At 44.9% G+C, this 13757-nt stretch overlaps 1 protein-coding gene across 1 annotated transcript in view; it reads right to left on the bottom strand.

The window, feature by feature from the left end:
- The window catches only part of thsd7ba (thrombospondin, type I, domain containing 7Ba), a 255663-nt gene that overhangs the window by 117402 nt on the left and 124504 nt on the right, over positions 1–13757 (bottom strand). Inside the window, exons 7-8 of the mRNA XM_083776564.1 lie at positions 11907–12065; positions 2768–2968 (exon numbers count right to left, since the gene is read on the bottom strand). Coding sequence (XP_083632690.1) covers positions 2768–2968; positions 11907–12065 — 360 coding nt within the window. The remainder of the gene's footprint in view (positions 1–2767; positions 2969–11906; positions 12066–13757) is intronic.

The raw sequence follows: 13757 nt of genomic DNA, 5'->3' as shown, positions 1-13757 counted from the left end.
TAACGGGCAACGGATAAGGGATCTCTTGAATGCAATTGCACGTGGACTGGTGATTGGTTTAATTATTGTAACACCCAAACCACACCTACTGTATGCAAATATAACGGAGGTGTTTTAGGGATTTAGACAGGTAACCAAAATACCAACTTTAGTGGTAAATCCCAAAACAGTGTATTTAGAAAGATCAGACGAAAATGGAGCCCTATATGTCCGATTGAGAGGCCTCATCCCTGAGGTCAGCTGACCTTTCACTATACACTTTTTTCCAAAACCCCCACTAAAACAAAGGGCGACCATGCCTCTGTGGTGGCTGTTCCTAGGCTTTGGAATAGGCTCCCCCTCCACATTCGATCTGCCCATCCATCGAAGCCATCTTCTTAAGACTCTTGTTTTCGCCTTGGCCTTTACAGACAGTCAAACCTCAATTTTACCTCATCTCTCATCCTCATCATGTCTAGCCTCCGTCCCAGCCTTATACTCATCTGCGAAGAGAAAGGCCTGGTCAAAACCTAAGGCAGACTGGCAGAGAGTGTATCGGCGGAAGTATCGTCAGATGTATTTCCCCCGGATATGATATTTTTCGACCAATAACACCATGTGTTTCATTCACGGAGAATGTAAACAGATTTGTAAAGTGTGATTTCATTTCCTTGAGCGGTATTCCACCGATACACTCTACAGTATAGGTCTTGCCAACGTAGATCATGTCTGTATTTGAGTCTAACAAATAGGTCTGTGTGTTTCCTGTGCACACACATGCTTGCCTATGCTTTGCGTTTACACAAACGTCCCATCGCCTTGTCGTATGTATTTCTCTGTATTTGTTTTGTTCTGTTTGCTTGTATTTTAAAATAGAAATGGCCTATATTTTAAATAAAGTTTGATTGATTGAAATACAAAACATCTACTGTGCAAGTGTTACATTTCAAAGGCTGATAATGGGTTCGGTGCCATTATGTGCTTGTCACCTTCAATTTAGCCAGCTTACCCATAAATCAGTGAGATTGATTGACTGTATTGGTGGCCTTGTATTGTGTGCAGGGTGGCATCAGCCTGAAAGGTTTAGAGAAAAACTGCTCATGCAGGATGCTAGACAACACAATCATCTTGGCCCTGACATTGCTGGTGCTAGATGGAAGACTAACGCATTGAGCTTCAGTAGTAAGTCCAATGAGCCAATTACGGGAAGTGCCGGTAAACAACTTGTCAACAGTCGCTAACAATAGAACTACTGTATCAAAGATAATTTCATAAGGTTCTCTCTCAAACCCGTCGAAGCGTACGTCCTGTCAAAGCTTGTTAGGTTCCCCCATTGGGTAATACATTTCGACCCGCCACTGGCTCCCTGACAAACGCTCACATAATACATTGTGACAGGATAATAAAACACGCACGAAAGAAAGACGCAATTAGGTTTATAATCTGCGGAGGTGAACAATTAAGGCCCTAGTACTTGAGCCATGATTCTGACTTTTAATTTTTGCCGTGCGTGTAAACTGCAGCGACCGTCCCCTCATGAATAATACATTGCTGTGCTGGTGGTGCTGACGGGAAGGCGGATAAATGGATCACATTCTACCTCAGGCCTCACACATCACACAATGCTGTTCAACTGCTTAGGCAACATCAGGAACACAGCACAGGAAGACTCTGGCCATGGCCTTGTTTATTTATGCAGCTGTTTGCAAACCATGCCTGGCTTATAGGCCTAATTATACTCTTGAATACGGGCTGCCGTCCAGGCTTGGCTCCATGTAAATGATGCCCCCGCTGGCAAGCGATTTGCAAGCATTTGTACTGGATTTTGAACGGCACCAAAACAGTCCCCGCTGCTGTAGTCCCCTCGGGCTAATTTGCGAACAGCGGCATGGGAGACTCACGCAACAGTGGGAAAACTCACAGTGATTACAGGTAAAAAAACAAACAAACTCAACCCTGAATGAACTTATTCATATGGGTTATGGAAACACCGTTTGGAACCTCCCTCCGCGATAGCTCCGAGATGAGTTTATGCTCCATCGGGGTCCGGCGAAAGTCACAGATGACTAACTTTTTTCCCACATCGTATCCAAAAAGAAAAGGCGCCTACAGATGTTTGCAAAATAGTCCGAAAATAAAATATAAGCGACGGAATTGAAACATTCGTTTAAATTGCTTATTTAGTCAGTCTGTGACATGTTTTCCCATTGCAGCCGAATTGGGAGCAGGGCTAAAGGTACAAAGGGATAGGTACAAAAACGAACTCAACACTGAGAAAACTCATACGTATATTGTTAGTACAGTAAATAGCAGATCTACAAGCTCACGAGCCATGAATGTGACATGTTGTGAGCTTGTAGATCTGATATTCACCAGCTAAGTATATATCAGGCTTAACAGGTACAAAAACTCATACTACGGATGTAAAACGTGGTTGAAATTCTTTGGTATAGTATACTATAAGCTCCAGCATTGTCGTTCTAAGAAACTCAAAAGTAAAAGTACGGTAGTTATTATGCAGAAAGTCCCATTTCACAAGCGTTTTTCAAAGGCTTTCATCTCTCGAATATAGCCGATCTGCAAGCTGTCAACGTGGTGTGAGCTTTGTAGATAAAATAGGGATTAATTGATTAATGTATAGTTTGTGGTGGTGTAAAAAATAAAAATAAGAATTTGTGTAAGCATTGAAAAATACTACGTACAGTAGTACAGTACTTGAATAAAAATGTACTTAGTTACTTTCCACCACTGCAGCAAGATGGAAAGAAGAAACGAGGCAGTACAGTACCTTCAAGGTCGATGCAGGTGACGTTGCGCGCTGCAGTGCCCGGGCCGCAGGCTCCTTTGGCAGGCACGCATCTCTCCCCTGGCTGGATTCGCCACACGTAGCAGGCGGGGTCTTCACAGGGGATGGACTCCACGAGGTGAGGGCAGCTCGCCTGGTGGTCGCCAGGCTCCCACAACACCTGTCTCCTTCTCTGTCGGAAACCTGCAGGGGGGAATCGATGGGGGGGGCGGGAGGGCGAAGCAACAGGATACGTTGTTAGAGAGAAAAGGTGATACAGTAGAAGAGAAGGGTAGAGGATAGGGTGAGTGGAATGGTGTGTGTGTGTGTGTGTGTGGGGGGGGGGGGGGGGGGGGTAAGGTTGGGGGATGAGATCCTCTTTATGATCTACTGCAGTCAGTGCAGTGGTTCTCAAACAAATGGAACCAAATGGACCCATTAGCGTCTATTTGGTTCCATTTGTTCACTGTCAGTTACAGACTCTCAAGGAACCACGAGGGTATCTGGACCCCACTTTGAGAACCACTGATCCACTGTTCCAGCTTGATCCGATTGCGCTATTGAGTTGATCAATTGAGCTGATCAAAAACGTTTTATCATTATATACTAGTTTATTATACTGTACTTGGAAGTAGCAGCCTATAATAACACATACTGTACTAGCAATCGTGGCATTCACTGTCTGTAAATTGGGGGATCACGTTATCCTTAAGTGATCATGTGCCCGGAAAGGCTGCCCCCTGTAGGGAAAGAGGGCAGAGAGAAATGGATAAAAGAGAGAGTGTTTGTGTGCCTGTGGTTATCTGCAGGCATCCTTATTTATTGGCCGTCTAGGTCATTGAGATGACCTCACAGCCAACTCTGCCAATTCTGTCAACTGTTTGGCTCGTGCAGAAGCTCAATTGGGGCCTGAGTGGCAGTGGGTACAACTTACAAGGCCCTCACATCGACTATTTTAGCTCTCAACGGGCTGTCGGAACATTTGATTGCCAATTAAAAAGCAGAGTCTAAACGATTTGTTTCGCCCTGACCAACAGATGAGATCGCAGAAGTTGCAGAGGTACAGTAGCTGGATGCTTTGTTCTTCCTGCTGCCATGGTATCCTAGTGCTGGGGTGGACATCATAGCCAATATAGAAGGTGACATACAGTTTTGATCTTGTCCTAACCTGTTTTATTTATTTATTTATTTCATTTTAAGAAATAAATTAAAATGCCGGTGCCCAGCCACCTTATCTCAACTGATTTTCAAAAGCCAAAGAGAACATAATTATTTCTGTGACATTCTGTAAGTGTTTGTTTGTTCTACTGAGCTATATAACAAGGCTGGTGTAAAGCCGCCAGACTGCAGTAGCTTTAGAAAATTGTGTATTGATTGATTGATTGATAACGTTATTGAAAACTAAACAATTAGTGTTGTAGCCAATTTGATCATTTTATTCTGTGGTAAATTTTTGTGAAGTTGCTATGACAACCTGGGAATAGGCGGGTTCAGTCAATCACAGGCACAGCCGAGCCTACTTGTATGTGTCACAGGTGCACGGCAGCAGGGATTTTGGGAAACGCTACAGGGAAGCCACACAGTTTTTCAACCGTGCGTGTTTTGTTTGTTTTCAGTTGTTTTGAGTTATCCTTTGTTTATTTTTGCATCACGAGGTATTGTTTAAGTTTAAGTTAAATACCCGGTTTATGTTATGCCTTATCCACCCTGCAAGCAAAATAAAACCTTTTAAATGCACTCAACGAGACGACCTGATTTACTGTCATCATCACCACGCGTTGGAAAGAGCTTCACACCATATCCCTCACTGGCATCCTTCCTTTGAAAAGTTGCCTTTACAATTAGGCTTGTTTCCGTTGTATAGATTCTAACAAGGGCCAAGGCATGAACATCTTTAAGGTAGCCAAAGTCATAATTTTATATTCCGTAATTTGGTCAGAATCCATCTTGAGATGCAGCATCTCATTTTAGAGGGGGACCTATACACAGATAAAAAATTACATACACAACAATATCTGTACATGTTTGTATTGTAGCAATACACACGTGTACACAGATCCTCTCCCAACTCATTTTAGGCAAAGAAATGGAAAATACAGTACAATGACTTGTCTAAAAGTCAGACAAATTGCATATTCAATTATTCATATTGCTGAAGATGTTTCTGTAAAAATCTATGAAAAGTCCAAGCTCACAAGAGTCACAACATGTTTTAATGGGAGATATTAAGAACTTGTAGACTGTTAAATAACAGTAACTTTAGAGTGCACTTGCACTTTCACTGATATTCCTGCCCTGTTTTTATTGTTTATTGATCGTGTTTTAGGTTGTTGTTTTGTTGTTGTTGGTCTGATGAAGAGCCGTGAGGTTCGAAACGTCATGTCCCTGTGGTGAGAAAATAAATACTTCACATATATTTCACCAAATGTTCACCAGAATACCAGACGCTGGGTATACATGTGGTGAAATACAGATGGTAACAGAGGGCACCACCACTTTCGCACACACGAAAGACAATAGACAGTGATTGTGGAGATCTGAACACATATGGAATAATAGCCGAAAGCCCTACAGTCTGGTGTGTTGGGCAAACACAAAACACAGCAAACCTTCTCATGCATCAATGTCGTCTACTCTGCTGGGGAGGGGGAGGGGGGGTTCAAGCCTTGTGTAGGATTCTCGCCGGTTTTTACTTTTTACTTTGTGCCTTGTTCCCGCTCATAAATCCTGAGCGTCAGTCGTGCAATGGGGTCGCCTTGGAAACAACCATAAAGAACTTGAAGCACACATTAGATCATTTCTGTCAGCACAGCCATTGTTGGGGCCTGGATGGAAAACATGACAGAGATCTAAACACCAGACACCAACCGAGTGAGGCATAAACCACCCATTGTCCATGTTTTGACTTATATTTTGTCAAAAGTTGCACCATTTTATAATCAATTTGATTTGAGAACACAAACTAATGAATACAATTAAACAGAAATTTAAATGAAATCATCTCCAACATAGAAAAACAGCCTTTGATTAAACAATGAACAAGTACATAAAATACAAAATCATATGGACCTTTTTTCATTGTCTTTTATTTAATTGGCGTCATGGAGGCGTGACCATATATGGATGTGTGACGTGACACACGGAAATGCAGGTTTTCATAGTAAATGCGACCTCAGGTTGCAATGAACACCACCAAAGACCTCTAAAACCAGCTTTCCAATCTATTAATCCATTAAGCCTTATCTATAAATGGACAGAATATCTGTGTATGTATGTATGTATGTATGTGTGTATGTGTGTGTGTGTGTGTGTGTGTGTGCGTACGTGCGTTGTGCGTGCGTGCGTGCGTGCGTGCGTGCGTGCATGCGTGCGTGCGTGCGTGCGTGCGTGCGTGCATGCCTGCGTGCATGCCCCTGTGTGTGTACCCCTGAGGACCCAGTGGGAAGTCAGTGGACAGTGAGGCATTTGGTCAGAAATCCTAGTGTCAATGTGCAAAATCTCGTCCCGTCTGTCCATGCATCTGTGCGTGTGCGTGCATCTGTAGTTTGCACGTATCTCGAGGACCGTCTGACCGACCAACTTCAACTCTGGTGCGTGCGTCACCGACAATAACTTGAGGGAGTTCCGTGCCTGGCGTCTAGTCAGTCGGATAGCAGGGTGTTGCATAACCGGGATGGAGCATGCATGTCCAGCACTAGCATTTCATGCTGGACTTTCTAAGTTTCATGATACTGACTTGCCCTGCAGTGGATCCACCACATGCAATGTAGGATTTTTAACTCACACGATGCAGATTTTAACATGCTGCTTTTCATTTCAAATTCTTTCAATTTGCTAAACTGATGGCCTGCATAAATAAGAGTTTCACCTCACTTTTACCTGTAACTGTGGTGTGACAATAAAGTTTGTTTGTTTGATTGATTGATTGTCAGAGACTGGCCTCCAAGTACTATCACAATGGCTACTGCACTAAGTAGGCCTACTCGGACAACAGGTGCAACATAACTGCAGGGGAAGCGTCCCCAATGTTTAAAACCTAACTACTATTAACTAACTACTACTACTGCAGCTGAGTTGAATCCGCTTTATACCATCTAAGAGCCATGAGTGTAGTTCTGATGAATGATCTACAGTATTAGTTCTCCTCACTATGAAGTGAAAGAAAGGGAACAGAGGTCACATACACATTCATAGGGTCATAGGGTGTTTAGCAAAACAATAATAATCTTCTACCATCTGAAATATTCAAGAGACATAGCCAATATAGAACAGGGTAAAAATACCACATGTATCGGAAATTGAGCATGCACTTATTTGTATGGGAAGTGATAAAGTGTGTTCATGTATATGTGTTTGTTTTCTGTAAGTACCGTAAGTTAATAAAAACCATAAAGGCACGTTTGAATTTGTCATCATTCGTCATTAACATTAGGACACTTAGTTCATTCTTCGGTTTAGTTTTAATCAATGTGGTCTTTCTTCGGCTGGTCGGGGGCCAAGCAGGACAAGCTGAATAACCGAACAATGGGCATCACCTAGGTTTGTGCAGCAGTGAAAGTGATACTCCCTCACTATGTGAAGGTTGTGAATGAAAACCTTACTGCGAACAACTAAATTACACTTTATTCTGTTTCTTCATCATCTTCACATTCTTCTGAAAGTCATCATCTTCCTCTTCTTCCTCTTACCATCTTCTCATTTTCATCTTCTGCGTAGAAACCGTTAATCGCCGCTTGTGGAATTATTTCGTGATTATTATTGTCTCCACCAGCCGAAGGCATGGGGGAGAGTATGTTTTGCACTCCGTCCGTCCGTCCGTCCGTCCGTCCGTCCGTCCGTCCGTGAGCAGCTAATCTCGGCCACCGTTAACCCGGTCGATGCCAAATTTTGCACACACACTCCCTGGATGCCAACCATGAACCTCTGCCCCAAACTTTCCAGAACGGCCTGTTATAGCGCCACCAGGAGGCCGCTTTGTGCAAAACAAGTTTTTGCACAGTACACCTACAGATTTTGTCCAAACATCACGCAAATTGGTACACAGTCTCTCTAGAGCCATTCAACAAAACCGGTCTTTCAGATTTCTCAGACTCCATCCTGATTGGTTAAGATTGGCTTCCAAAATTCACAGGAGTGCTCAGTTTCAAACAAAATGCTGCAAATCATGAACACATTGCGTGATTTCCGTGAAATTGTGCACCCACATTCCCACTAGGCCGAGGACAAAATGCCACATGAACAATTTCAACTCAGCCTCAAGGTGGCGCTATAACTGGCCGAAAAGTGTTTTTACCTCTAACTGCACAGATCTGTGGATAACTTTGTATGCCAACTCCCTAGAGGCCAAGGAAAAACCTTTGCCTGGAATTTTTCACATCTGCTCTTTATAGCGCCACCAGGAGGCCGACATATGTAAAACACATTTTCTATTATTACTCCTTCAGATTTTATCCAAATTTCACGCAAATCGGTACACATGATCTCCATAGTCATGTGATCAAGACAGGTTTGTTTGATTTCTCATATTCCATCCTGATTGGCCACGATTGGCTCCTACAGTTTTCAGGAGTAGCAAATGGCCACAACTCCTCAACGCAGCGTCCGATTGCGATGAAACTGTGCACGCATATTCCCACTAGGCTGAGGAAGAATCCTGGTGGAGACCTGTGCCGATTGGCACTTTATCTAGTTATTCCTTTGTTTCTGTTCCAATGATTTCTTTCAGAGCTCTTTGTCAGAAACTATGTACAGTATATCTTCACAGTTATTACATGCTGGACACCACCAGGTTGTAATCTAGTCTCTATCGACCAATGGTTTGCTCCAGGTCCCTTATGTCATAATGTTCTTATGGATGGAAATTGCCAGAATAAACTGCGGTTCCTAGATACAGCATGCTCTCAGATACTTCGGGGGGGGGGGGGGGGGCAGCTGGAATCCATGAGCTGAACACTATAAGCCAAGCCTTGTTCTTCTTGCCCCTTGGTTAGCCCTTGTTTTCCTCTACAGACGAGGCTGTCTAACCTCCGGACAAATTGCATCCACCAATCATCTGGAAGTCAAGGGGCCTGATCCGGTGGGTCCTCCTGACCAGGTCTGCTCGCAAAGCTGGCAGAGAGACTGCATGGATCGATTGCTTCTGGGTACTCGGCTGCTGTTGCCCGCGTCACAAACTGTGAAAGACAATTTGCCCTGGATGCATCCCCTTGGATATGAATAATTCAAGGCTGGTCATATCAGATTTATTTCAGAGCAGACGACTGGGAGAAATCCCCTACTTCAATGGTCTCTATGTTAACTGCTTCATTCTACTGTACATTTCTGGTTGTGTCTGCTAGAGTCAGACCACCGTTTCTCAACACCAGAGTACACGGCCCACCAGGGTTGTGGATCTATGGGTTAATTTAACACACTCGGAATTAAATGAACACTGAGCATTGTACAGTGTAGACTGGGTTCCCAGAGATTAAAAAGTGTGTGTGTGTGTGTGTGTGTGTGTGTGTGTGTGTGTGTGTGTGTGTGTGTGTGTGTGTGTGTGTGTGCGTGTGTGTGTGTGTGTGTGTGTGTGTGCGTGTGCGTGTGCGTGTGTGTGTGTGAGTGTGAGTGTGAGTGTGAGTGTGAGTGTGAGTGTGTGTGTGTGTGTGTGTGTGTGTGTGTGTGTGTGTGGGGGGGGGGGGGGGGTCTGTGGCCTAATGCATTAAACTCCTTGAAATGAAATGAAATGAAATGAAAACGGTTGAGAATGTGTGCTGCCTCAGATTGAGAATCAGACGATGACAGTGTGGTGAAAAAAGGGACGTAACGGTTTGAGATGAGAGGTAATTCTAGATACAGTGAATTGGAGCATGACAATGTTAAGGCATCCTGGTGCCTGGTTTGTTCCACAGCCGGGTAAACAGTAGGATCCCATGGGGACACACATCAGACACAGCGGAGCAGAGCGCAGAGAGAAACAACAGAAGCTCCGCCGCCCAAGGTCCACCTGTGTAAACAGTCTGGATCATCATAACAATGAACGCCAGCCCACGCCAACGCCACGGGAGAGCAGTGCCAGTGATTGGGTGGAATGTCCAAAAAAATTACTTTTCAGGAAACCTGTCTCCATATTTTAACAGTTTGTGTTTTTTCATATGATAAATTAACACCCTACTACTTGATCATCATACAGCATCACACAAAAGCATCAAATGTGGCGAATGTTGCGAAATGTCGAAGTGTCCCCGAGCAAGACACTGAACCCCACCTTGCCTCCAGTGGTTGCCACCATTGGTGTGTGAATGTGGGGAAGTGAGGACGCTGGCGTTCAGTGGCGTTGACTGTGCATGTAGTGCATAGAAAAGTGCTGTAAAATGCAATCCATTATTGCCTCCACCAGGCCGAAGGCATGTGGGGAGAGTATGTTTTGCACTCCGTCCGTCCGTGTGTCCGTCCGTGTGTCCGTGTGTCCGTTGGCAGCTAATCTCGGCCACCGTTAACCCGGTCGATGCCAAATTTTGCACACACACTCCCTGGATGCCAACGATGAACCTCTGCCCCAAACTTTCCAGAACGGCCTGTTATAGCGCCACCAGGAGGCCGCTTTGTGCAAAACAAGTTTTTGCACAGTACACCTACAGATTTTGTCCAAACATCACGCAAATTGGTACACAGTCTCTCTAGAGCCATTCAACGAAACAGGTCTTTCAAATTTCTCAGACTCCATCCTGATTGGTTAAGATTGGCTTCCAAAGTTCACAGGAGTGCTCAGTTTCAAACAAAATGCTGCAAATCATGAACACATCGCATGATTTCCTTGAAATTGTGCACACACATTCCCACTAGGCCGAGGACAAAATGCCACATGAACAATTTCAACTCAGCCTCAAGGTGGCGCTATAACTGGCCGAAAAGTGTTTTACCTCTAACTGCACGAATCTGTGGATCACTTTGTATGCCAACTCCCTAGAGGCCAAGGAAAAACCTTTGTCTGGAATTTTTCACATCTGCTCTTTATAGCGCCACCAGGAGGCCCACATATGTAAAACACATTTTCTATTATTACTCCTTCAGATTTTATCCACATTTCACGCAAATCGGTACACATGATCTCCATAGTCATGTGATCAACACATGTTTGTTTGATTTCTCATATTCCATCCTGATTGGCCACGATTGGCTCCTACAGTTTTCAGGGGTAGCAAATGGCCACAACTCCTCACGAGTCAACGCAGCGTCCGATTGCGATGAAACTGTGCACGCATATTCCCACTAGGCTGAGGAAGAATCCTGGTGGAGACCTGTGCCGATTGGCACTTTATCTAGTTAGTATTATGTTGATTGTAAGTTGAAATATGGAGATATAGTAGATACAAGGTCTCTCTGCCCGGGCAATAACGATATGCTGTTGCTTCCAGAGCTGTACGTGTCCACTCCTTTATGAATGCTATCAGAAAGGAAATTAGCGGTGAGCAGGGGGTGTGTGTGTGTGTGTGTGTGTGTGTGTGTGGGGGGGGGGGGGGGGGGGGGGGGGGGGGTTGGGGGACAGCGGAACCTGTGTGTTGGTGGTTCCCAGAGCTATATTAACGGTGGCATGGCAATCACACGGTTCATGCTGCCGTGGGATAGATGCTGTACGCGGCGCTGAGGGAGCGATCGTTGACCTGAACAATCTGTGTTTTTCTCGCTCTCTCTGGGGATGTTCATGCATGGACCAGGTCATCCTGCCCTGTTTCTTTTAGCACAGCATGGACATGTGTATACACAGTCACTATCACCACCACATTCATGCACGCACGCACGCACGCACAACACACACACACACACACACAGCTCACATACTGTATTATACTGTAAATCTTTACTGTAAATATGGCATTGCTTCATGCCCACCCACACATACAGTACGCACACGTGCACACACACGTGCAGCCCCCCCCTTCCCCCACACACACACACTCAAGAGAGAGATAGGTCTGCCAGTATTACACTTCCCTCCTCTTGGGACCGTGGGCTAAACTTCCGGTCTCTCTCTCTCTCTCTCTCTCTTATTGCTGTCTTTCTGGTGTTCTCTATCACTTTATCTCTTGGCTTCTCCCAAGAATTGTTGTCAAAGTCTCCTATTCACTGAGTTTGGCTTCCTCTGTGTCAGTGTGTGCCTCCGTACCTTTGCGTCCCTGCAGCTCGTGGCAGTCGTGGTGCAGACAGGCTCCCCAGGGAGACCAGGGGGAGAGCAGGCAGTCCTGTGGACAGGGGATGAAGCAGTGCTGGGCGGCCGAGGGCAGCTCCTCCCCGGCACACAGCCTGGCGCTCACAGGCCTGGCCACTGAACACACACAGGCACGCACGCACGCACGCACACACACAGGCACACGCACACACACACACACACACACACACACACAGGCACGCACGCACACACGCACACACACACACACACACACACACACACACACACACACACACACACACACACACACACACACACACACACACACACACACACACACACAAACACACACACACACACACACACACACACACACACACGCACAAAAGTTGATTTTCACCTCTGCAGCCATGCAAAGACTCTGAACTAGAAAGGTGGAGGCTGGGGCGTCTGTGGCAGCAGCATTGTGTGCGGTAGCATTAGCGGAGATCAAAATGGTAAGACGGAGCCATAATTTAAATGTTGCGACAATGGTCTGTGATTGCAGTATGGAAATGCATGGCTGATTAGAAACACTTATTCAATCAACCAAGCTGACATCTGATTACAGCTGAGGCGCACAACGTGTGTGTCCTGCATCAGCTTCTCAAGCTAGGCTGTTGCCTCCCTTTTCAAATACTTTGACTGTCAAAGTTCCATTTCCATTTCCAAAGTTTGCAGTCGCGTATATTTGTCCTACTTTAAATCAAATTAGTCACAGATATTTTGAGCTGAAATGACAGACCAACAGCTTCCTTTCTAAGCTTTCAGGAGGTGCACGTTCAGATGCTAGCATTCAGAGATTGTGGAATAGTTGTCTGAGTGGTTCATTGTGTTTTCTTACGTTCATAGGCATTCAAACAAAAAACGAGGTTATTTTGGCTGAGATGGCTTTACTTCTTAAGATACCTTTATTTCTTATTTATTCCACCACTGGTGAAAGGGAGGCTTGAGACCCATATGGTAATATCCTGCTGTGAGAGAAAGGAGGACACAGACAGGCAGCTGAGGTTATTTCAGGGTTTGGACGGAAAACATTAGCATAATTTGATATAGCCCGGCTGGCATGGCCAGTTAACAGCATGGAGGTTTGGGATCCGCGGCTGCGGTTTTGAAGTGAAGGGGGAATGGATACATTTAGAGGGGGGGGGGGGAAAGCATGTGCTGTCAAAAAAAGGGACAAAACGGAAGGACATTTTACTTTCCCAGCCTGGTCCTGTATAACTTTGACCAGCTCAGGACTTAAACTTATGGCTGAGATGTTGAGTCAACGCGCACTGAATACGCAATCAGCTCCCTAGGAGACAACAGCAACCCTGCGGCCACCTATAACGGGCCCTGGCATTAGCATCCAACTCAAGGGGTATGGGGGGGGCGTGATCCCCCTCCTGCCTACGACATGAGAATTTATTAAATCTAATATTCCATTTTGATGCACCGTCCTACGCACATGAATGAGCTGCACATTTCCATTTAAATGAAACCCAAAAGAGAAGTAGACTAAATGTCCATTGTGCATTTTTGTCATCTTGGCAAAAAAGTAATTTACGTGGTCTTTGATTTTACTTTGTAACAATGAGATGCTTGCTTGAACCTCATTGATAAAGCGCATAATACGGCTCTTTCTCCTTTTTCTTCACTAAATTGTGATTTTTCATGTCTGACAATCCCCTTACAGTGGGTAGACATCCAAGGGGAACAAATTGGTTTCCATGTTACAATCTGTTTACATAAGCTAAAGCTGGTGGGGTCGTATCTAGGTAAACATTACTGTTGACTTGTATTGATCAGTGTCCCTGGCTGCCATTG

The sequence above is a fragment of the Protomyctophum parallelum genome (genome assembly GCF_964188405.1).
Source record: "Protomyctophum parallelum genome assembly, chromosome: 11".
Classification (NCBI taxonomy): domain Eukaryota; kingdom Metazoa; phylum Chordata; class Actinopteri; order Myctophiformes; family Myctophidae; genus Protomyctophum; species Protomyctophum parallelum.
Note: the sequence above shows the minus strand (reverse complement) of the source record. Positions and strands in the feature narration are given on the sequence as shown.